General features: G+C 43.1%; 1 protein-coding gene across 6 annotated transcripts in view; it reads right to left on the bottom strand.

Moving 5' to 3' along the window:
- Window positions 1-10,237: 10,237 nt before the first annotated feature.
- carmil3 (capping protein regulator and myosin 1 linker 3) overlaps window positions 10,238-25,108 on the bottom strand; it is a 35,305-nt gene continuing 20,434 nt past the window's right edge. For 2 of the 6 annotated variants that reach the window (XM_061295872.1, XM_061295877.1), the window contains 25 exons: window positions 24,980-25,056; window positions 23,798-23,902; window positions 22,625-22,694; window positions 22,429-22,510; window positions 22,042-22,138; window positions 21,914-21,968; window positions 21,421-21,593; window positions 20,584-20,652; window positions 19,773-19,866; window positions 18,670-18,768; window positions 18,483-18,602; window positions 17,947-18,060; window positions 17,600-17,775; window positions 17,446-17,533; window positions 16,420-16,548; window positions 15,957-16,023; window positions 15,631-15,818; window positions 15,043-15,122; window positions 14,540-14,659; window positions 14,190-14,361; window positions 13,746-14,109; window positions 13,307-13,413; window positions 13,022-13,226; window positions 12,403-12,474; window positions 10,238-10,897 (listed from right to left, as the gene is read on the bottom strand). In XM_061295872.1, coding sequence (XP_061151856.1) covers window positions 10,857-10,897; window positions 12,403-12,474; window positions 13,022-13,226; window positions 13,307-13,413; window positions 13,746-14,109; window positions 14,190-14,361; window positions 14,540-14,659; window positions 15,043-15,122; window positions 15,631-15,818; window positions 15,957-16,023; window positions 16,420-16,548; window positions 17,446-17,533; window positions 17,600-17,775; window positions 17,947-18,060; window positions 18,483-18,602; window positions 18,670-18,768; window positions 19,773-19,866; window positions 20,584-20,652; window positions 21,421-21,593; window positions 21,914-21,968; window positions 22,042-22,138; window positions 22,429-22,510; window positions 22,625-22,694; window positions 23,798-23,902; window positions 24,980-25,056 — 2,964 coding nt within the window. In that variant the 3' untranslated portion in view covers window positions 10,238-10,856. The remainder of the gene's footprint in view (window positions 10,898-12,402; window positions 12,475-13,021; window positions 13,227-13,306; window positions 13,414-13,745; window positions 14,110-14,189; window positions 14,362-14,539; window positions 14,660-15,042; window positions 15,123-15,630; window positions 15,819-15,956; window positions 16,024-16,419; window positions 16,549-17,445; window positions 17,534-17,599; window positions 17,776-17,946; window positions 18,061-18,482; window positions 18,603-18,669; window positions 18,769-19,772; window positions 19,867-20,583; window positions 20,653-21,420; window positions 21,594-21,913; window positions 21,969-22,041; window positions 22,139-22,428; window positions 22,511-22,624; window positions 22,695-23,797; window positions 23,903-24,979; window positions 25,057-25,108) is intronic. The other 4 variants (XM_061295874.1, XM_061295873.1, XM_061295875.1 and 1 more) reach the window with 4 other exon arrangements.

The following is a 25,108-nucleotide window of genomic DNA, read 5'->3' as shown; positions in this document are numbered from 1 at the left end:
AATGGAGGTTAGGAACCTTCTTCCTGTAAAAGAAGCAATCAATGAAAGATGGGTTAGAAGCGAAGAAGTGGAGGAAAGGAATGGCTTTTTGTGCAGCACAGGAAAGTAAGTCAAGCTTATCTAGCGGACTGACAAGAGTGCTTCACATAGTAATAGAACTCTGATACTTATATATATATACAGTAGAATGCAAAAAAGAAATGAATCAAAGCAAACGCAAATGGGTTTCCAACTGCTTTCGAAAAAAATGTTCACTGAAGACAGACACAGCTCAAAATCAAGGCTTTGACTCGAGTTCAAACCATGATTGTTTTTTACGACGTCTCCAAAAAACACAAAACCGCTTAAACAATCCCAATCGATCCCGCCGATCAACTCCCATTTCTTACTTTGAAGCTTCAAATTTGCTTCATGAACCAGTTGTTGATCGGCGGAGGAGCTTCTCAAAATGCACAGACCAGAAATGGAAGGGTGAACAGTTACTAAAGAGCAGCATCATCCCCTTCTAGTCAAATCAAAGAGCCTAAAAGGTCCAAATGGAAGTGGACGTTGCTGACTAGGTGCTGCCTCATCTTTATCCGAGCGCAGTCCGACCTGCCGTAACCTTTTCCCCATGAGTCAAGTAAATAAACAAGCCTGCACTATTCATTTGTTACTCATGTTACCACGGGCTTGATGCATCCACAGGCAACACATAGTGAATGAGATGGAACATCTCTCATGTCTTATCACGTTGCTTTGTGCTTTGGGATGTTGTGAAGAAGATTAGAAATGCTGTGCATAATGTGTTTTGATGTGTTTTTTTTTTTTGGTCGGATCAGTACCATACTAGCATTTCTATTAGCACCATAGGTTTGCTCGCAACTGATGTAAAGGTTAAAATGATGAGCGCATTGGTGGGCTGCATTACTCCCATTTGTCCAAATCTGATCAAGTATGTGTGTGTGTGTGTGTGTGTGTTCCATCAGCGCACAGGGCGTGTGATGCGTCAGTGCAGTAGTGTTGGAGTAGTAGTGCCTGTAGTTTGTGCATGCTGCATGCTGCCTCTGCTTGCCACTTTTCTGCTTTCAGCTACCGCCACCGGCTAGCCCTCTGTTTCCGGGGGTGAAAAGAGGAGCCGAGTGTGTAAGTCTCCTCAGCCGGTACACAGCCTCTCCATTGCCAAGACTTGCACACGCCTCCTCGTGGCCACACACGGTAACTGGCACCTTGCGGTCCCAGGCTAAGTTGTGCAGGATCTCGGAGCAGCAGTGGGCCCCAGAGATGTGGCATGTAGGCCCACCGGTGTGTGGACACGCCCTACTGCCCATCAACCACTGTCCCGGCTGTGGGTAAACAGCTCCAGCTATGGGTAAATAGTGAAGACCTCAACGGTGGACCAGGCGGAGGATGATGGCTGACCTGAGGGGTGGCGTCACAACGGCTGGGAAGGCGGATGAAGGCTGCAGCAGAAAAGGGTCACCAGTCGTCTTGGTCTCCTTGCCACTGGACTCTGACCCCGATCTGTCAAGGACAGTGTGGTGACTGTCTGTGCACCAGTCTCCCCACTTTAAACAAAGTCACGCACAGGCGTCTTTTTCAGGGAATCCACCTTACATCCCGGATTAAAGTCCTGTGGCGACCAGTAAGTGGCAACGGGGGCAGGATTGTGAAGTCTGGAAGCCCCTAGTCACAAGCTGGCACATCAGGCGGTGGATGTTAGATGATCGTTGGGCTCCTGGACCGAGGCAGATAGAGCTCTTCGGTAGCTGCATCCACGACTGAGCAGCCCTTTTTAGGATCCACTCTGCTCACCCCTGATGGGGAAGGGGCTAGAAAAGGTGCCCTAAACATAGCCTGCCTCAAACCTCCCGACTGGATTACCGCGTTCAGAGGGATCACCAATATGCGGTCGAAACCACAAAAACATGAATTTTGGAGCATGGAATGTGCGCACACTAATGGACAGTGTAACCAGTGATAGGCCGGAGAGGAGAACCGCCATCATTGCCAGGGAACTGAGAAGATGCCGGATTGACATAGCTGCTCTTTCAGAAACCCGGCGGGCAGAGGAAGGTCATCTGAAGGAGGAAAAGGGTGGATACACTTTCTTTTGGAAAGGAAAGGCCACAGATGAGCCTAGGATCCATGGGGTTGGTTTTGCCATCAAGAACCAACTGATCAGTCAGCTCTCTGAACTCCCTGTGGGAATCAGTGAGCGCCTGATGACCCTCCGTCTGGTGCTGGTCAACAACCAGACGGCAACAGTTCTTAGTGCTTATGCACCTACCCTTGCTTCCGATGAGGACAAAAAAGAGGCCTTCTATGCCTGTCTGGATGATGTATTGTCAAAAATCCCCAAAGAGGACAAGATTATTATACTGGGAGATTTCAATGCCAGAGTGGGCTGGGACCACCACCTCTGGAAGGGCACCATTGGAAAGGAAGGCATTGGAAACATCAACTCCAACGGGGTTTTGCTTCTTAGCAAATGTGCTCAATATGACCTTACCATCACAAATACCATCTTTCGCCAGAAGAACAAACTCAAGGGTTCATGGAGACACCCTCGCTCTAAACAATGGCATCTTATTGACTATGTCATTGTCAGAGCCAGGGATCAGCGCGACGTGACCATCACAAAAGCCATGATGGATTCAGAGGCCTGCTGGACAGATCACCGCCTGATACGATCCACGATGTCCATCAGACTCAAGAGGAAGAGGAGACTCCAAAAGAAGCTGAGCCGGCAGAGACTAAACCTCGAGGCCCTGAACAACACTGCCACCCTGCAGCTGTTTCAGGCCTCTCTTGGAGAAAGCCTCATTCAGGAATACCCTGAGGACATCGAAAAACACTGGAGCCTGCTCAAGTCTTCCATCCTCGACACCTGCCGTGCCACTCTCGGGTACAAGGCCAGAAAGCATCAGGACTGGTTTGATGAGAACGACACAGAGATAGAACAGCTCATCTCCAAGAAAAGGGAAACCTTTCGTGTCTGGCAAAATGACATCACCTGCACAGCAAAGAGACAGGCCCACTCCAAAGCCAAGGCTGACGTCCAGAGCCGGGTGAGACAGATTAAAAACTCCTGGTGGACAGAAAGGGCACTGGAAATCCAGAGTTTGGCAGACTCTGGTGACACCAGAGGCTTTTTCAGCGCTACTAAGGCTGTCTACGGCCCAAGCCATCGCGGCCAAAACCCCCTACGCTCTAAAGACGGGCAGGAGCTGTTGAAGGACAATGAGTCCATAAACAACCGGTGGAGAGAGCACTTTCAGGAACTCCTCAACCGTGACAGCACAACTCAGTCAGATTTCCTCAGTCACATCCCTCAGAGTCCCATCAGGGAAGACATGGGTGAACCTCCCACTTTAGTAGAGGTCCAAGATGCCATCAGGAGCCTGAAGAACAACAAGGCCTCTGGGCCAGATGGGATCCCAGCTGAGGTCCTAAAGGAAGGTGGACTAGAGCTCCAGCGCCACCTCCATTCCCTCTTTCTGAAGGTCTGGGAAAAAGAAGTACTCCCCTCGGAGCACAGGGATGCTCTGATAGTGACCATTTTCAAGAAAGGGGACAAAGCGGATTGCGGAAACTATAGGGGCATCTCGCTCCTTTCAACAGTTGGCAAAGTACTTGCTCGTGTTCTTGCCAATCGCCTACTGCCACTGTCTGAGGAAATTCTCCCAGAATCGCAGTGCGGTTTTCGCCCATCTAGAGGCACTGCAGACATGATTTTTACAGCACGCCAACTCCAGGAGAAATGCCGTGAGCATAAACAGCCTTTGTTCATGGCTTTCATAGACCTTACAAAAGCCTTTGACACGGTGGATCGCCAGGCCCTATGGAGCATCCTCCTGAGGTATGGTTGCCCGGACAAATACGTCAGAATACTGCGTTTATTACATGACGGAATGACAGCCACAGTGCTCAATAACAGCTCCTTGACTGAGCCTTTCACTGTAGAGACAGGGGTCAAACAGGGATGCATTATTGCACCCACCCTGTTCTCTGTCTTCATTGCCGCCATACTCCACCTCATCAACAAAGAACTACCACACGGAATCCCAATATGGTACAGGACTGATGGCAGGCTCTTCAACCTTAACAGGTTCAAAGCCAAAACCAAGATCAGAACCACCACGGTCGTGGAGCTCCAGTATGCAGACGATAATGTCATAGCAGCACACTCTGCAGAAGACCTCCAGGGCATCCTGAACTCCTTTGCTAAGGCATACAGAGCCCTGGGTCTGACCGTGAACATCAAGAAGACCCAGGTGCTACATCAACCCCCACCCAACCAGCCATCTACTCCGCCCATCATAAATGTGGACAACACTGCACTTGATTATGTTCACCATTTCCCCTACCTCGGCTGTTTTCTCTCCTCCAAAGCGGACATTGACTCCGAGGTCAACCATCGCCTGAGCTGTGCCAGTGGAGCGTATGCCAGACTCCGGAAAAGAGTCTTCGAAGACCGAGACCTCCGGGTTGACACCAAGCTCCTGGTTTACAAAGCTGTGGTTCTCCCCACCTTACTTTACGGGGCAGAGTCATGGACAACCTACAGCAGGCACCTAAGAGCTCTTGAACAACACCACCAGAGAACCTTGAGGAAAATACTCCGGATCAAATGGGAGGACAGACGCACAAACATCAGCGTTCTGGAGGAAGCCAGGATACCGAGCATCACCACCTTAATAATGCAGCACCAACTCCGATGGACAGGACATCTCATCCGCATGGCTGACACCCGCCTCCCCAAACAGATGTTATACTCCCAGCTGGAGAGAGGTCCGCGAGCCCCGGGCGGGCAAAAGAAACGTTTTAAGGACAACCTCAAGACCAATCTCAAGAAATTCCAAATAACATCTCGGGACTGGGAGCGCATCGCCTTGAACAGGAACTGCTGGAGGGCAGCGGTGCAAGAAGGTGCAGCACATCACGAAAAGGAACTCCGCCGTGTCGCAGAAACCAAACGACAACTCCGAAAGGAAAGACAAAAACTGGCTCCAGCACGACCACAACCCACCGCCACTTTCCCCTGCCCACACTGCACAAAAATATGTGGATCCCGGATCGGCCTCTACGCCCACCTGCGGACCCACAAGTAGACGACCCTGAAAAGAAGACCGTCATACTCGTTCCGAGTGACTGCCGATGATGGTGGCACAGATGGACAAGCAAAATGAACAAACCTTTGTTTTGTTCTTTCCCCATCTGTGCCTGTCCAGCAGCCACTCATTAAAAGCCAAACTCCCCGTTTCATCATGTACCTTTCATTTTACGCATGTGGACTTGGCAAAAGTCAGCAAGGCAGATTCACAGGAAGGGGAAAAAAAAAAAAAAAAGCAAATTAGCCAACTGGCTCTGGATTTTCCAAATTGGAATCTGCACATTAATATTGCTGGTCCATCACTCCACATTAGTGAGTCAGTGAAATATAACCAGTGTGATTAAATGTGCAATTATAATTATCGAGGGCAATATTATCCTCCATGTGCTGTATTTTAAATACTAATACAAAACGTCATTCTTGACTGTTGCAAAATGAATCGAGTAGGTAAATGTTTAAAGCCATTTCTCTTGTCTTACACACTGCAAGTTGATCAAAAAAAAAAAATCTTTTTTAGTTTTCAAATGCTTATTTCGGTCAATTTCCTGAAACACAGTTGTTTTGTTTTCAGAAACCAAAGTGATGAACAATATGCGGGCAAACATGAAAAGAAAAAAAAAATAGAGTGGGTTCAATATTCAAATACTGGGTATTTTATTTTTTAATTTCATTTGAATAAGCCTAAAGTGCGCTTAAAAACTTCTATATTAAACTAGTCCATTTTGCCTCATACATTTTTTAACACAGAGAACAAATCACATAAAAAATCAAACAATAAAAAGTCCATCTCCACACAACCCACACCAAACTGTCATCTGGGGTGAAAGACTCTTGATGGATTTTTTTCATTACATTGCGGAAAAGTCTACGGTTAATTTTAAGGCCTCTAAAGACAACCTGGAACACAGACACGAAAGAAAGAAAAAAAAATGAGCACGAGTCCAAAGGCTGAGTTAAATTTAGACACAGAAGCCTCTGGCTGAACTAATTTGCACTTTGTGTCTCAAAGTAACTCATGCTTGTAATTCATTTTAACAAACGTACAAGGCAATACAAAATAAAAAAATGATATATAAATATATGTAAATAATAATAATAAAAAATAGGATTTAAATTTGTGGCTTTTAAAATGTTGGTCCAGGGAGATTGAAAAAGTGCGCCTGACTTACCGTGCACAGCAATCTGCTCCCAGGAACAGCCCTCTGCCATGATGCCATAGGTGAAGAGAGGAAAAGCGCTGCTCCTCCTCTTTGCTTAACAATTTCTTATTTCACGCCCATTCAAATTTAGAAAAATTCCACTGACACGTATTTCATCTTAATTCTAGGCCACATCCTTAAGGACTTGTTTTGAACTGATACTTGTTTGGCAACATAGCTCAGGAGGTTGAGTTGCTGTCTGGTAATTAGATGCTCAAATTGATCTTCTTCCACAGAGGGCACAATAAAACAAGATAAACAAGACACTGCAATCTTCAGCTTCCACCTCCTGTGGAGCTTCTTCTTTCTCTTTTAATACTTGTGGATCCCCCTGAGTATAAAAGCTTGACACTAACAGGTTTAGTTAGAGAAAAGAGTGCAAATAAAACTGATGGTAAAGATGATAGCGAATGCAGTGGAACCTCACATTCAAACACCAGTCATTTTAACCTCAACAAACTTTGGAATTTTAACTAGCATCTTGCTTTCAATTATCTTTTTCGATGATTCCTTTAAAGGATATCCCCTTGAGATGCATGATCTAATTTTTAAGGGATAATAAATATAATATAATATAATATAACCAACAATATAATAATACCATTTATTTAAATGTATTTTATTGTAATATGATAAAATAAATATTAAATAACAAAATAGAAGATTCAATTAAATCTGCTGACATAATACAAACAACATTCAAACACAAACACACTTACATGCCCGGGCTAAGCCTGGCCTCCTTCCATCTGCAATATTTTTCCACATACATTTAGAATAACAATACATCCTTTATATACATACATAAAACATCCACAGCTTCAAGGCCCAAGAAGCACCGCAAGCCATTGCAAGCAAATAGAGTATGTGGATGTTTGACAGTGAATAACTCGAGATGCTTTGGAAGAGAAAAGCTCTTATTGATCAAATAGAATGAGCGAGGTGATTCCGCTCATGAAAGAACGGTGAGTCGTGCTCTGTCAAACAAGGTGCAAATGAATATTTTTTAATGTGGGTTAACCTTTTCACCCCTAATTTATCTCTGAAAGGAGTAAACGGAGGTTGTCGCCGATGTGTACCAGCCACAGCTGAGATTGGTTCCAGCTTACCCGCAACCCGAATGAGCAGGAAAGCAAATGAATGGATGGATGGATGGATGGATGGATGGATGGATGGATGGATGGATGGATGCTTCATGCCATACACAATCAGTCGCCATGACCTTACCAAGCCATTCGACCATGAATAGGAGCAAATTCGTGCAGTCAAATGCCAAAGCGTGGAGGGAAAAAAAAAAAAACCCGAGAACCTCCCGAGGCTGTCATAGCAGAAAATCACCACCTTTTTTCCTCCCCGCCTAAACAATTATGACAAAGTTGCATCTTCATTATATAAGCCTCGTCTCTGCTTTTAGCCACCTCAGTCAGCCATCCATCCTATGTGTTGTCTGCAAAATGTCTCATCTATCACACCCACTCAGTCTCACTCTGACTCGGCTTCTGGCTCCGCAACCTCAATCTTAGCACGCCTCCTCACATAGAAAAAAGCAAATAGATAGCTTTTATGAATCGCAAAGGAGGGAATAAAACACATCTGCTCCGAGCGGGACCCAGAATGGAGCCGGAGGAAACTTGTCAAGTGTGTGCCGCTCGCTTGCGTCTCCTATTCCTTCCCTTTTAAAGGCTGAATACAAGATAATAAGCTCTGCCTGGAAAAAAAAAAAAAAAAAAGGAGACTTGGATAGTTTTTTGGTTCATTGCTTCAGTTGAAGATATAGAAGCAGCTTATATGAGACGAGCGCCGCAGCAAAGTTCAAATCTTTGCCTCAAATAAACTTGACAGCCGTAAAATGACACAATCTTCTAAGTTTTGATCGGAGAACTGTTTATTTTGCCTTTACAAAGACAATCAAGTTTTTTTACTGAAGCTTTTTAAATACTAAATGTCCATCAGAGCTGTCAATATGATGTCTCCTCAGCAATGACAACTTTTATACTCCCTTCTCTAATTGTGTCACTCAAACTGAGCATATTGCATTTTATTTTAAAGCTTTTCACTTCCTTTTTTCAAATCATGAATTCTGCATTAGAGTCCTCAAAACACTACATGCTGTTTCCTTGGCAACTTGGGACTTCCTGCCTCTCGATGTTGAAATGGCGCCAATTTAGACAAATTATTCTTTGAAACGTTACAAACAAAAACATTATTTGACATGATCAACATTAAACGAGCGCTCTTGCACCACAGCATTAGCTTGCATAAAAGCGCATCAAGTGACGTTCCGAACCTCCAAACATTCTCGAAAAGGGCCGTTGCATGCTACATTTTTAACATTGTATGTTTGCAGTCACAATGTGACTCAACGTGTCACACTGTTATTTCTTTCTACAAGCCACTAATGCATCCGTAAATGCCATAATACCAAATAAACGCTAGTCACAAAAATAGCATCAGGTCCAAGATGGTAATTACTGCCAGCATTGTGCAGGGACCTTAATCACCAATCCATCTCCATCGGCAACCCAAATAACACAGACGAAGGGCAGACACGAAATGAGACACGTCATTTGTCCAATTCATCCAATGCTTTGTTTGCTTCACTGTCACTTGCAGTCCAGCAGATGCACAAATATATATCTATTTTTTTTCAACTGATCCCAAATCATGACAGATGGACTAAAAGATATTTAGGCCATTCCCCACAAAGAGCATTATCCGGCTTAAACGTGCCGTCTCCCAAATTTGCAGTGTCTGTTAGATAAGAGGACCTGGCAAGTCATCGCTGGTCACTTTACAAGTCCAAAATATTTTGTGGCTTCTGGTCTTTTTTTTTTTTTTTGGCTGTGCTAGATATCTGAATCGGCTCAGAGTATTGAGGTTGCTTCCGACCGGCCTTGTGCTAGTACGCCCCGAAGGTTAACATGGTGGGCCTTCTCTGGAATAATTGCAGCCTTCTACAAATTGTCAAAGTGTCCTTGAGCAAGACCCCTTTGGAGCACGCATAACGGCATCATAGAGTTGTCGTTCCATGTAAATCCACCTCGTCCTTTATTCTAAGACGTCTCCAACGGCGTTTCTCCACGACAAGACCGAATTCCTAATTATTTCTCAACATTCCAAGTAAAACTGTGCTTTTACCTCTCCCTCTCAGTGGGAAGAGTGTTGTGCGTGCAGGCTCATATCAAGTCATTAGCACCCCTCCACTGTTGACACAGCAGTCAAGTGGCTTACTGCTGACCCATCTGCCAGTGCTGTGCACACAAAATATACACATCAGTATGCATCCACAGGCGACAGAACACACGCTTCTACAAGTGGAGAGAGACATGATGCCAGAGATAAGACAAGCATTCGTCCTTGTATAAGTCAGGATGAATTTTTCAGGAAATGAACATGAACTAATGGTGTACTGGGATAAAAGCGGGCATATGGTGTTCTCTTAAGTGTGTTGGAAAAATCCAGCATGGGATCAGTGATTATTCTCTCACCTTTATGTACTCATGACAATGCGAGTGATCAGGTTACAAGCCTCAAGTTGTCATTCTTTGTAAAAGCTGATGGGCGTTCCAAAACCTAACCTATGTGTTTACAAGGCAGCCCTGGAAACATCCAACAGGGCCTAATTTCCCCACTTAACATGCAAAGCCGCAGCAATAATTAATAGGCACACAATTAAGCAATTAGTAAATCTCCTCGAGATCCGCTGGCCTCGCTCTCCCAAGGCAACCACCTTCCAATGAGCTCAGCTGCGGATACACAGCACGATGCTCATGCATAGGCCTCACTTATTCCAGAAATGTCGGAAGCATTGAGACTCTGCTGCCCTCTGCTGTTCTGAATATCCTCAAACAACCCTGCACACACACAAACGCACGCTTTCGGACCTACTAATGAGATGGTAACCATTCCATGATTCAAATGCAAATGAAGCATGAGAATCCTGGTGTGTGTAAAGTCTTTATTTATTCTGATTAACAGAAGCATCTTTAGAAAAAATACACATTTGCCTTCTGGTAAGATCCGATTCAAAGGCGAACTGATCGAGATGATTTCATCGCTTCAACGGATGGGATTGTTAGTGCATTAAAAACATTTCGACATCATTTGCATACAGTAGCACATATTGATCACATGTAAGAAATGATCGCAAAAGAGAAAAAGCATGATTGTTCACCGGTAGATTTGCCACAAAGTGAGTGCCGATTTATATTAAATATGTCAATCTCCATTGGAATAAATACAGTACAAACCTTTTTTTTTGAGACGATTGTCTGTGAAGGACAAGCTGGGGACACCAATACAGGATACTTTGAAACCATTGGGCTTTAGTGCATAAAAGAAGAGTTGCAGCAAAGAGGGGAGACATGGAACTGTTCTGTTCTGTTGTACGAAAGATGCATTTAAAACAAGTGCAACCGCCTTCAACTAAAAACCATACAATACATGCACATCTTTGCATTCATCAAAACAATTGTCAGTGCCATTTAAAAACTCGTTTCACTCCAGTCCTCCCTCGTCCACCTTTGTTTTCCATGCAAATCTTGCCCGGTCCTTGTGTGACGTCATAAAGCATCGTTGTTACCGTGGGGGGGACTTTCGTAGCCTAGAAAGCAAATCAAATGTCAGTGGGAGTTGAATTTGGGGTCAAAATGTCATTTGATTTCAAAATGCAGCAAATTACTTTTTGTAGCGCTTTCTACTTTTCAATTTACCGTTTTTTCCATGTATAATGCGCAAAATTTAACTAATTTATTGTCCTAAAATCTGGGGTGCGCATTATACATGGGTACAAAAAAGATTTTTTAAAATTCTTTTTTTAAAATCCGGATATGATACGGAGGCCGCCATTACAGATGCGCTTTCTTCTCTGCTGTTCACGTCAAACACACTCCATACAAACACAATGCTCTCGTATCAGACGCTTGCTCGATCATCTGCTCGTTTGCTGTCACAATGTACCCTACACAAATCCGAAACATTTCTTCGCCATCGAGTTTGCTAGCGCATGCGCAGTGATACTGACTGGCAGAATAACATCCGGTTGTTCCCAAAGATGATCTTTTTTCTGAAATCATTTTACGTTAACCGACTTAAGTAGGAGTCAAAATTTGGGTGCGAATTATACATGGGTACAGGCTTTTTTCCAGCATCAACATGCCATTTTTAGGGTGCGTATTATACATGGGGGCGCATTATACATGGAAAAAAACGGTAATATAAAGGGGGGGCAGTAAGAAAAGTCTCGCAAAATTTCATCTCCGTGTTATAAGTGTGTCGACAACAAGCAAGAAACATGATTTGCCTTAACGGGCCACATCAAAAAATGTTCTGGCCCCCAGGCCTTGGGTTTGTCACATGTGATCAAAACAGACCACAGATGGGAATTGGAGAGGGCAGCACAATTTCCTTTGATTTGAGTTTTCTTTCTTTTCAACTGAAAGAAGAGTTTTACGTTCGTCCATTTTGCATTGCTAAACAAACGGAAATGTCATATTCCGTGGGGGCTCAAGCACAAACGTCACCCGACAGAACTTGATAGAGCATCGCTTAGGATGTTCCACACATTCTTTCATAACAGCTTTGATGGCAGCCTTTGCGGCATGTCGACTCTCATCATTCTCTAATGAATGCTAATTGAGGTCCCTGCAGCTTTTGCATGGGTACGTTCAGATTCCTGGCAGAGATCCTTTGCAATACTTTTGCCTGATAAGGGCTTTTCATCTTCTCGGGCTGACAGCTTAGCGATGGCAAATCATCAAAGTATGCCTGCCACTGCAGCAGTCAAACCATTATATAGGAATCACTCACTCCGATGGTAAATCAGAAAGAAAACGTTTTTGTGGCACGAGCAACTTTTTATTGCCACACACTTGGTCCTAGCGGGGTAGTCCAAAGATCTGTTTCTGTTCTGAGGGAAATGAATTTTGTTCACAGGGAGTCTGGGATCTGAAAACCTCTCTGGGTCAGAGTGACGACCCCGCTCCATGCCTGACGGGAAATGACATGGTACAGACAGAATGGGACGCAGCCAACATGCTTTATAAATGTGGGAGTTTAAAAAAAAAATATATGCATAACATGTAACTTAAAGTGTTGGACAAGCAATACCTGTGTCAAAGGAGGTGGACTTTCTCGTGCCACGCGATGGGGCTGGAAATCCATTGCGCTCTTCATTTTCACCTGATACGTGTGACAATTCTTATGCTCAAGAAATTCATGCAGTGTTGAAAATGAGAAAAATGAAAGAGCTTTTCGTCTGGAGACAAATTCACCGCAAAAAATGAAATGGGCCAGGTATTTGCCAATAGCAAAATGCACGGACAATCAATCTCCATCGAAATGTTTCATTTTGATTTCATGGAAAAGCTGCAGTAAGAAAACGACTGCATAACATAAAAGACAAAAACATTTGACCTAATCCAAAAAGCCTGAGGAAAAGCAGCAGGAAGCTGCTGTCTATTTGGCTATAGATCATTTTGGGAGCAGCTTCCAACCACAAAATGGGGCTTTAATAAGACAATTGCTTGCCTGAATGGGCTAGATCAACATGACCATTAAGTGTGCTAAGTACTTGTAATTATATTCATCGGATTTGGATTTAGTTTTCTTTCACGACAACAATTCACAGCCTATCGACACAAACGTAACCATGGCCATTAATAAAAGATAATCAGTAGTTTGACTAGTAAGTGGAGGGCGATATTTATGAAACCCTTTTTATACGCACCTTCAGCAAGAAGACTTTCTGCATCGGAATCCATTCCAAGTTTGGCAGTTGCTGGCGGGCTTTTCCACTCTCCACTGGTGACTTCTTGGTGAGTGACAGACTCGCTCCTTTGGGCATCACTTCCTTCCTGAGTGACGGCTGAGATTTTGGAAGAGATCTTGGCGCTTTCCGGAGAGGCTTTGTCTCTTGCAATTTCAAGAGTAGGCTGAATGTGGGATTAAATGTTTGGTGGAATGATAGCTAGCAGGAGGAACATTAAAAAAAAAAAAAAAAGGAAACACGCACCTTGACAGGAATGAGGGGACGCTGGCCCTCGGGTCCTCGCGTCTTCTCTTTTTCCTCACGTTTCCTTTCATTCCGCTCTTCTTGTACTTCCAACCTTCCTGCCTCTGCTGGAAAACAAAACAGCTCTCACCAAAAAAGTACAACACAGCGCTTTGGCACACGTTAAGAAATAAAGTCAATCGTTGAATGCCGCGTCCAAAACAAAAATCAACTCGCAGCTAGGAGGCTGTAGACATAGACTGAAGATCCCAAAAAAAAGTATTATGAAATACCTCAAAACACAATTCTACAACAAGTTGTAGTAAAAAAGAAAAAATCTAATTGAAATATTTGGAAAAAAAAAAGCCAACAACTCTCAATATTTCTTTTTGAGTATTTACATTCAACATCGATGTCAAACATCAAAAGGACAGACGACCTACTTTCACAGATACAGTACCTAAAGTCTCCTGAAGGTGTCTCTGCCTCATGATGGCAATACTTGGCTTGGCGTTCTGCGGCGGCGGCTCAGGCCTCACTCTTGTGCCTTTGTCGCTCCGTTGAGCGTCCTCGTCCGAGTCGGTCCGCGATCCAGTCAGAGGTACGATCCTCTCCTGTCTGCCCGTCGTCTCCGGCAGCCTTTCTCCTTGCTGCTTGGCCGCCGCCTCGTGTCCATTCGTGTGATTACTTGTCGGTGCCTCGGAGATGCCCGTCGACCTGTCATCAAGTTCCTCCGTGGCTTTGGTGTCACAGGTGCTGCTGGCATCCGATTCCTCAATGTCAGCACCGATGCAGCTGTACACCATACTGACCAGATCTGCGGACTAAGATGAAGACAGATTAGACCACTCGTGGTGGAAAGCAACAAACTCACTCCATAAATGGATGGAAAGAGCTACTGTACCTGTCTCTGAATGAGGCAGGAGGGGCTGACAGGCCTCAAGCTTTGCACAGGAATACCTTGTCCGACCTGAGGTGAGGGCACGGTCCCGTTTGCTCCATGCGCAGAATGATCGGCTCTCCCGGCATCCTTTGGGTGCTGAATCATGGAGTAGACGTTCTCTGACGTGCTGCTGCTGCAACAGACAGGAAAACCAGTTGGACTGAATTAATCCTATTTGCACCTTTTCAAGTGATTCTCCTCTTTTGCATTATCAGGCTATATCATTTATTATTCTGAATGATCTTGCCACAGATTGCGGCACAAAATAACACGCAAGCTGTGCTTGGAGAGTATTTTTGTGTCGCCCTTACTCTAAATCCTGGTTGGATATGGTGGAGTTGCGGTTCTTGCGGAAACCAGAGAAGATGGACAACACGCTGCGTCTTTTTTTCCTCCTCAGTGACTGGGCCTGATGGATGGATGACAGTTGACTGAAAGAGGACGAGACAAACATACAAGGGGTCATTCACAGCGTGTTACCTTGCTCATTGGAACAAAAGGGATCCATCAAGTGGAATTGACGGAACACCATCACTCATCCACTTGCCCCGAAGTTGAAGCATTGCAGGCGTAATAAAGTTCATTACCTGGCAGCAACCAGCGTTGGGAGCAATCATTTCAAACCCAACTGGTTTATTGGCTTAGCAGGGGTGTCAAACCTTTTTTTTTTCATTGTAATCATTTCCTCGGGAGGGCCATTATGACTGTCAACGCCTTATATTACATCCAGTAAGTCAACAAAGTGTTTTGAAATCATTTTATTTCTAAGGATCCATTTTGAATGACTTCATGCACACACAGAAAAAAAGGCTACCTGTCAGGGAGAACTCTCTTGCTGTAGAAGTCTGGCAGTCCGTCCTCTAGTGTATTGACGCCTCCGTTTTCAAAGTAATGCTACAAGCAAAAGGAAGAAGAACATATCAAAGGAACCACCTTGGCAGCTGAAAGGCTCCCGTTAGCATGACAAAGCAAACAAAAGCAAGTGAGAAATCAATCCAATGAAATCCTCATTTTCGGAACAAACTTGAATCAGGAAGGCTTAACAAAATTTCAAGCGATTTGGCTTGAAATGTTAGAAGCTGCCTTCCACAATGACATTGGCAACAGCTTGTGAATTCAAAAGAAGCTCATTGTTTGAAAACACCACAATTGAATTTCTGCAAATTGGCCACAAAGCTAGCAAAACAACATGTTCTCACGAGAATGGACCTGTGGAAAGAGACGCTGTGCACAGCTCAAGTCAACATCATTCAACAGCCACACAGTAGATTAGTCACCATGATGATGATGATGATTCCCCTTCAGAAATTCTGCAAGAAGCTCAAGGCAAAGCTGTCTTAAGCTCATTGAAGTTAAAATCAAGTTTGAAAGGTCACTGCCATGTCATTTGCCATGAACTTACAGATTCTGGGGGAAGGTGAAGTGCTCTGTGTTTCCGTGGAGGACGGGGCCTTACATGGGTCACATGGCGCAAAGGTGAGCCATTGGTGGGAAGGGTGGAGAGACACTCCCATGATGCAGAGTGGGAGAGATGGGTGGAGGGTGGAGGAGCACAGGGGGTGGGGGAGGAACTGGGCTCGTCTCCCAGACCTACAAGAAAGCAAACTCATTGTTGTCATACCGTTCATTAATATTGACAGACATTCAGTATATTGCGTCATTTCTAATACATTGAAGTCATAAGACTCATTTTTAACACCAATCAGTAATGGCGCAAAGAAGACTCACTTGGTCTGGTGGAGACGGGACGGATTCTTCTGGTTCTGGAGCTCCGCTTCTTTATAGCCATGGTGTCCTTGAGGCAAAGAATTGTGTCTTTAATTGCAATAGTTACTCACACAATTAATTTTTGTTCACAATTAACACCCACTGTTACAGTATGCATCATCTTTCATGATGAACTAAAACAAAAAGATCAAACATATGATTATTACAAACATTCATCATTTTTTAAAAATTGTAATTCTATTTTTTCATGTAATTTTTTCATTTTTAATTTTCTTTTTTAATTAAAGTCATTGTATTTGCACTTGATTTTTTTTTTTTTTTTTTTTAAAACTAGTGTCAATCAAATCATAAGGAGAACCTGGATTCCAACCAAAATAAAAACAACAGAAATTCACAATTCAAATTGGTAGACATCTTTCAAATTCAAACTTTTGTCACTGCAATCAATCTATAGTACACTTACTATTCCCAGGTTGACACCCGCGTCTTCGTCTGGGAATTCCAGAGACTCCACAACTCTGGAATGTCTGATTGTATGTCTTCCCGCCTGTCCCACCTCGTCCCAACGCTTCGCCTGGGACACCTGCCGCAGCTGATGCAACACATCACGATACTATATCATATATATCATCGTAGCAACTGGAATGACACTATTGGAATCTGCCCACAAGGGTAATGAGCAAAACTGCTGTTGGGCTGACCTACGGGGAAAAGCAATTTCAGGACAATCCAAAGGGAAGATAGATAGACACTTGAAAATAAGATAGAAGGCAAGCAAAGAGTGAACAGAATGCAAAAAAAAGGAACATGCCGCCAGAGTTCCAAATTTGGGCAGAATTCATCATTAAATCATGAATACAAACATTTGAAATGAAGCAAAATGTTCGGGAAATATGTTTTCATTTGATTGGCCACGTTGACATGCTTCACCTATCAACAGAAAAAGATGTGCATGCTTTAAAAAGAGTAAAGCAAGGCCATCTGTTTCTATTAAAAGCAACTTTTTCGACTGCAGCTCTGTTGGGTAATCAATAAAATGTGTTATTGCTTAGACTGGAGAATCATTCTTAGCCTCACATTGCTTCTTAAGTGCTGCAATGCTGGGAAGATTAATTGGATGTTTTCTCCTTCTGGCTGCAAAAGTCCTGAATAATTCTGCATGTTTATAGGCTTGTAAAAAGATGCCCAATTGTGCAATGTTTTAGTTGCAGAATGCATGTGAAATTGCTCTCTTGGACTTCAGTGTCACCCTCCCAAATGCGCTAAGAGCAGGACATTTCAATGAATGGATTTTTGATTCGTCACAATTTTATTACTCAGGAGGATTTGGACTAAGAAAAAATATTTCTTCTATATTTGGCAACTTCAGTATTTTGAAGTTGACCGCTTCTATAATTTGCTTTGGCAAAGGGATCATATATAACGACAAGGCACATGACTTACTCGAGCTGGACAAAGGAGTCATGCAGAAAAGCCATATTACCAGTACCAGTGTTTTATGCGTGGTGTAGAGTTCTTGTAGAATCTGATCGACGACGGAGTTGGTTAAATACGATACCACGGACAACTTGACCTCCCTTAAACACAGAGACGGAAAAGGGTGAGATGGTGCTGGGAGAGCAGATTGTTTGAAATCAACTTACTCCAGGGCTATGTTAATATCCTCGGACGCTCTCTCCATCAGGGCGTTGCGGATGGAAGAGCGAGGGATGGAAACCTGCTCAGAGATGGACGACAGGGGTGGGCTGAGTCTCTCGGCGGCTGAGCAGGACATGGGACACAGCTCGCGGCACAGAGACACCATCGAGTCTACCACCACCTAGGAACAAATTGCCACTCGAGGTTTCACATACTTTCACGTCACAATGTCTGCAAGTTGAAATTTAAAGCTGCTCTACATGCTCGTCATGGTGTGCAACATCCCGTTTATGAGGAACACAAAGATATTTTGGATGAAAAGGAAATGCAACTAGTTTGACAGCAAGCCTACCTGCAGCTCTTTGTCGGCAGCCCTTGCTAGCTCCCCGGCCAGAGTATCCAGTCGTTGTCTGACTGGCCCATCCACTGATAACACGTGAGCCAGCTCGCATAGGGAAGGATACAGCTAACAAGCAGAAAGCAAAGGAGAGAGAGAAGGTGAGATTCCATCATGGCAAAAAAAACTCCAGTTCAAATCCACTTGATCTCAGTCAGATAGAGTTAGGTCATATATTTTTAGAGGAAAGTCCAAAAGTTTCTTCAAATGACTGTAATGTGCTCCCATTGATTGGTCGTGTGACATTTTTTTTTTTTTTTCAAAGTGGCTGTTATTAGTAACTTGGGCAGGAAGAATTGCCACTAGGGTCAAACTTCAAGCAGGTATCGGGGTGCTCAATCTGGTTTCACGGTCTGGGCTTTACGTGGCCCCAGCCCCATACGGATTGGCGAGTGGAAGTGCATCCTGAAGCTATCAAACACATTTAATAGGTGTGGAAAAAGGGCTTCAAATTGAATGCTGTTTTTTTTTTTTTTCTTGTTCCCACTTACAGCTCTGGAGTTTCTGGCTTCTTTAAGAATCTGCCTGGCTGTTTGGACCTCCTCTGATTCCTCACAGCCTTTCAGAACACCAACCTGCTGTTGCACCCGCACGCACAAACGTTCCATCACCTACATGAATAAAAACACGAGTATTATTTTCGGGACTTGCAATCGGAGCCGTTACGCAAATCCAGACCTGTTCGGCCGTACTGGTGACCAGACCCTGGTGCAGCCTAAGAGCTTGCTTTTGTGAGAAACGTTGTGTCTGGTTGTTTCGAAGCAGGGCGCGCTGGATCTGTCATAAAAACACACACACACACACACACACCGAGGATAGCAGCTGTTTACAGAGCATAGCTTGTGACTGAGAGGGAAAGAAAAAAAAAAAGCCAATTTGCATGGTAATAAGGAGACTGAGAAGAACTTTGATCCTTGCAAATGAGCCTTTTGCAGGTGGATACGCTTGCTGTCTAATAGAATTGTGTAATTGCAGATGGAAGCCAAATGATATCCCAAGTGAGCTAAATAATGACAAACTATATTTGGAGTTTGACCAAAGAAAAGATTGTCTGGAAGATCATTTAAACATTGTTTGGAATGCATTCAAGTCTGCGGTGGATGAAGGGACAACCCCAAAAAGAATCACTGCTACTAAAACTTCATTTATGAACAAAATGACATATTGGATGAGCGGAAGATTGTGCGCCTAGAGTTAAAAGAAATGATTTGTGAGCAAATAGTGCTGTGCTGGCAAGTGTAACAAATTGAGCATATCTGAAATCAAGATTTGGAAAATGTTTACTGCTCTATGCCATTTCATTTGAAATCCACACATTATAGCTGTGCAATAATGAATTGTGTTTAATTTCTTGTTGCGTCTTATCATCATTAGCAAAAGCCAGCTGAGTCTCTTAAAATTTGTGAATTATCAATGTTGACAAAACTGTTTCAGGTTAAACACTTTTATTATTAGGGTTGAATGCAAAAAAAAAGTGTTACTGTTACCGGCCAAACTAATGTATTCAAAAACATTTAGTATTTCATAACAGAAAAGAATAGCAGAAACATACTTACGTATCTATTTGAAATATTAGTGCTGTGAAGAATGAGTCACCCGAATTCAAATGAGTCAACAAAAAGGTGTAACGAGGCAAACTTTCATCGTAATTACAAATGCAAAAAGAAATTCAAGTCATTGATCAGATCATCATTGATTGGTCATGTCTCTCTTGGATCTCACAAGGCAATGTGATTCTTCACTACAAATGTTTTTTTTCTCTCTCTCTCTCCCCCCCGTACCTTGGTGAGAGCTTGGTCGGTCTTCTCGGGGGCACTGCGGTACGCCTGTGTGGCATCGCTGAGGGGGAGGGGCATGTACTGCAGTGTAAAGTTGCTGAAAAGTACACACGTTTCATGAATGAATAATTGAGACAAATCCATTTCATTAAATGAAAAACATTCATAAAACATACACGTAGGTTTGTAAGTACTGCGCTAAGATTGTGTTGAGAAAAATCACATTTGATCCATGCTTGGAATGACTTGGATGGTATGCTGCAAAGCATCATTTACAAATATTGAAGTTGATAAAAATTGATTTTCATGTAGATTTCTTTTGGGGGGGGGGACATATGTAAGGAGTCCTATTTTTCACTGGCAATTAGAGTAGCGATTTTAGAAACTACAATGAGAGCTTGATCTGTTCAAAAGGGAAACATGTAAAGACTGCGTGCGTGTATATGGGGGTGAGCTTTCAATTTGGAATGAAAAAGCGACAGCATTGGAGAGAGAGACGGAGAGAGCGAGGGAGGGAAAGCTAGCATTCCTTCTGGGAATCACAGTGCTGCACGCTGTGGGCGGCATTTGGCAAATAATTATTACATTTTTTAATCATCCTGGAGCTTGCTTTGGGTGTAAAAATGTAAGCTTGTGCTCCCACACATCAAAACATCAAACTTCAATTTTCTTTTTTTTTTTTTGATACATACTGATGAAATATTGTGTAAGACTGCTGCATAAAGTCAAAGTGCTGTGACGATGTGTCTTTCAAATGTGGACTCATTGCTTGCTAAATATGCTTGGTGCTCATATGTTATTGTGTTCATCTTACTGCTCCAATGCTCTTGCCACATCTTGGAAGCCCGTTGCCGTGGTGCTGTTGCGATCCCATGTAACACTTCTGCGGGGGATCATTGGTTTGAGGAAAAAAAAAACAGCCACAGAGTGTATGAAAATCACAGGAGCACAGTATCTGTAAGGTTGTATAGAAATGCCCAATTTTTCTTTGCTTTATGCATATTCCAATGAATTCATATGGTATGCATAACCAACCGCCATGATTCTAATGAGCTCCACCTACACTTGCTCCACCTGATTTTGAATAAAGCTGTCATTTTCAACTCCTCTTTTCCACCCCCCACTTCCATCTATGCCCTTGAAATGTCATCGGGGAAAAACAATCGGGCTCGTCCCCCTATTTCTCTGCCTTGAAAAGTGCCTGTCAATCACTCATCCAATTTCAGAATCCATTTATCCCGAATGCCACGCCGATATTTGTTTACTGTGACGTTCGAAAAAAAAAATCACAAAACAACCACAACCACATTATAGCTCAGAAAGAAAATCCAGCATAACGACAAACAGATCCACCATACTCCATGACTATGGGAGGGAAGGCTTAAAAAAAGATTCAAGGTCACAAGGCTCCCAAGCATTCATCAAAGCTCTCTCTTTCTCTCCGAGTTTTGCCCGACTGCCGAACGGCAACTTATTTGCAGCATTGTTCACTCTTTGTCTCCCAGCTCCGCCTCGAAGGGCCTTCAGCTCATCTCTTCAAACACTTTCAAACATAGTATTGTTCTCTTTGACCTCTTTCTTCCTAAAACCTCCATAATGATCCCCCGTTTGCCCTTTCTTTCCTCCTTAGAATAAATATTTGAACTCCCACCTGAGTGTGGTGTTAATTTGCAGTGCTTTGCTAAGCATCTTTGCTCCCGAATCCTCCAGTCCGTTGCCGCTCAAGTCCACTTTCCGTAAGCACGTGTTGGAGCCCAGAGCGTTTACAAACATGGTGCCTCGCTGGCGTAGTCTGGAGTCAGCCAAAGAGAGAGACTGCAAAACCTGTGGGATGATAGCCGGATGAGTGCATGCACGCACTTTTGGCGCAAGTCATGAAAATGTCTCTTGTGTTCAAAAATAATTAAATAAATAATAATAAATAAATAATAATAAATAAAACCAGACCAGATTCATCATCTGTTGGGCCCATGATGATTTCATTTTGGATCCATGTGACAGGGAGATTGTGTTTAACATCACACACGCCGGGAAATAACTTTAGAAATAGTGACAAGCTCACATTTGCTTCTGAATTAGCGCATATGAATGTGCATTTTGATGCTACTGCAGATGTGTGTGCACTGTTACATCATCCAACTCACACACTCTTCCTCTTGAACCAAATGAACCAGTTTCTGCAGTATTTCATCCAGCAACCTGAGGAAGCAGGGCAAAAAGAAAGCATTCATCATCGCTATGGTCTTCACCACCAGCACTGCGAGGTTCATACCTGCCCTTGATGTTGAAGTTCTTTCCCAGCATCAGGTGTTTGAGAGAGGGGTGTCTGGAGAATGCTGGGATGACAGCTTGCAAGTCACAATCCAAGCCTGGAAAGAGATTTGGGCTTTAAAAGACTTTTCTTTAACTGGTCTCCTTGGAAGAGAACATTGTGCTTCTTACTAAACTCATACAGGTGCACCTCCATAAATTTAAATCACTTCCATTTTTGTTTATTTAATTTAGTTGTCCAATAATATGTAAATAAAAAAAAATATATATATTTCCCATTGTTTTCCCACTTTAATTTGAAATCAGATTAAATAAGAAAATAATCATCATCAGACATAAATAAATGATTTTTTTTTTTTAAAGTGAAAGCATGAATCTCCTGTCTTACCATTATCCGAAATATCTAAAGTCCCAATGCATGAAACCCTGGGAAAGAGCTCCTGAATAACTCCAGCACCTGCAGATCTCAACTGTCAGGGAAAGAGACAAAGACGTGGAACATGACAGGAAGGACACGAGCATCAATAACCAACAACACGAATGAATCGAGCCTTTGCAGCGGAGGCTGACAGAGACCAACATACTTCACAGGCGCTGATGTCCAACTGCAAATCGCTGATACGGGGATTATTAGACAGACCAAGGAAGAGCGCTCTGGAGAGAAAGAGACATTTGAAAAGCAAAGGGCAGGTTAGAATCTCTGCACTTGAAATTAATAACATGAATCCGCTCTTTTGATTCATTTGAAAAGCCGTAGACACCCCCTGGCAAAAATTCCAGAATCAGCAGACTCAGAATACATAAATAAAAAAACTGAAGTCATTTCAAATGGACACACTAGCTTTAAGAAAAAAATGGTAACCATTTTTTGGTCACTCGCTCCATGATGAGGTCCTGAAAAGTATTTTGAAGTGGGGAACCTGTTCTTCCCATTTTGGCTCCTTATTTACTTTGTGTGAAAACAGCAGGCGAGAGCGAGCGCACTATTGAAGTCTATGTCTGTAGGGAAAGTGATTTTTCACACAGCTTATCTTGCAACACATTTGGTCATGCCAACCAACACAGGAGCGGCCATCTGCGTCCTTATTTTAAACAGCGCTGTATGAATTTAATATTAATGAGTATCACATCTTGCCAGACACGGGGAAAAAGACTCAGCGAATTCAAGCTCTATTCCTTGTGCTTTAGCTATTTAGCTCAAGCTATAAACAATGAGCCAAGTGCTCCTCTTGTGCTTAAGTTACATTTTTCTTAAGGCCGGCCGGGGTTTAGAATTGAAATATTCCTGTATGTGTGTGATATGACAAAAAAAATATATAAAACCACAGTAGACAATCCTTATTTATGATCATGCTGCAATTAAAACCATAAAATCTGTTCAGCCCTTGTAAATCTGATCCGATGGTATTAAATCAAATGGCTGCCAACAATGTTTTGTGATACAAGAAAATGAATGGTTAATGTCATGCCAGAAGTTACTTCCAAGATTTGGTTCGATTTAGGCATCATCTGGTTTATTGGCAATCATTCATCCATTGATAAGAGTTTGAATTATTTTTCCTATGAGCAACTTGACGATATGTTTCTGTTGCCAAGGGGAAAATTGATTAGGGCATGCAAGCGCTGAATGTGTTTTTTTGGGGGGGAGGGGGGAGAGAAATATCTGTGATCCCACCAAAATCTTAAAATTACCAACAAAACTTACCCTACACATGATATGCACATTTTTACCATATTTAAATGGAAAGGCACCTCACCTCAGCCAATCAGGAGGAACCTTCATGGAGGCCAGACTGACATGAGTCAGACTGAATGCTGAGCTGAAAAATTGCCGGAAAGTTGGCAGAGAATCTCTGGCTTTCCTGGAAATCAAGCAAATAGATCAAGGTGGTGTTTTACAAATATATCATGATGGTAGAAAGCAAAAGGACCAATTCAGACCGATGAAGTAATAGTGCTTTGAGTATTCTTTCGGGTACATGTAAAAACATTAGGTAAGTCACAACAAGATAAATATATCATCGAGAGGTGCAAAATAAAAGATAAGAAACTAAATGGAAGTGGAGTAGATGATGGTGATTAGCGAGGAAGTCCCGCCAGTCATTATTGCTGACGTAGGCCAACAGCTCATCTTTGACCCATTTGTGTTAATTAGGACTGAGCTTATGAAACCTCTGCAGATAGCACACAAGCCAATCCAGCACGGGTGCCTGCCTTTCTTACGAGCTGCCTCAGCAACATATTACCCAGCCTGTGTCACTGTTTATTACTTCTCGTAAGCTGCGGCTGGCGTGATGGCGAGGTGGCCTATCCCTTAGTCATGAGCCAGCCAGCCAGCCAGCCGCTCGCTTATCAGCTCACTTCGAGCTTTGCCTAGGTTCTTCCAGAATATCGCAACAGCATGTAATACCAGTCGATGCTGATCTGGTTGTGAGGAAGAAATAAATATAGGATGAAACCCGAAAGGGGATTAACTGAGATAAAACATCTAATGTCGCTCTACTCAAGAAACTAACCAGGCCTGTTGTCAAAGTCAAAGCACCCAGATGTGTATTTAAGACACAGCAAGGGAACATAGAAATCTCATTATGTGCTTTTTTAAACTTAAAGCATCGTGCCTGAACCTAAACAGCCCCTAATCATAAAAAGGGCCATCATAAAGCACCATTAAGTGGGCAGATGTTGAATATACTTCAATGATCCTTTGGGTTGGCTCGAATTGAAGGAAGGAGAACCACGACGAGGCAAGAACCCAAAAATGTTATGTCAGATCTGCATGATCAATCAGCTGGACGGATTTGAATATAAAAAGGAACCAAAAAAAATAGAAATACAGTCTGTATGTGCATGCAAGTGCAATCTGCAAAGATTGTTTGCTGGGTCAGGAAAACCCCCCAAAACTCTTTTCTTGGTAGAGGCAAAGACTGTTGCAGACCCACCTGTTTGAGAAGCAATTCTTGGACAGGTTCAGGTAAGAAAGGTCAGCACAGCAGCCTCTCAGCAAGGCCCCAAATAACTGCACAGACATGTTCACACTCTTTTCTTCCGTGCAATCATATCTTAACACA

Source organism: Syngnathus typhle, linkage group LG13, assembly GCF_033458585.1.
Source record: "Syngnathus typhle isolate RoL2023-S1 ecotype Sweden linkage group LG13, RoL_Styp_1.0, whole genome shotgun sequence".
NCBI classification, from domain to species: Eukaryota; Metazoa; Chordata; class Actinopteri; order Syngnathiformes; family Syngnathidae; genus Syngnathus; species Syngnathus typhle.
This window is presented reverse-complemented; position numbering and strand designations above follow the sequence as displayed.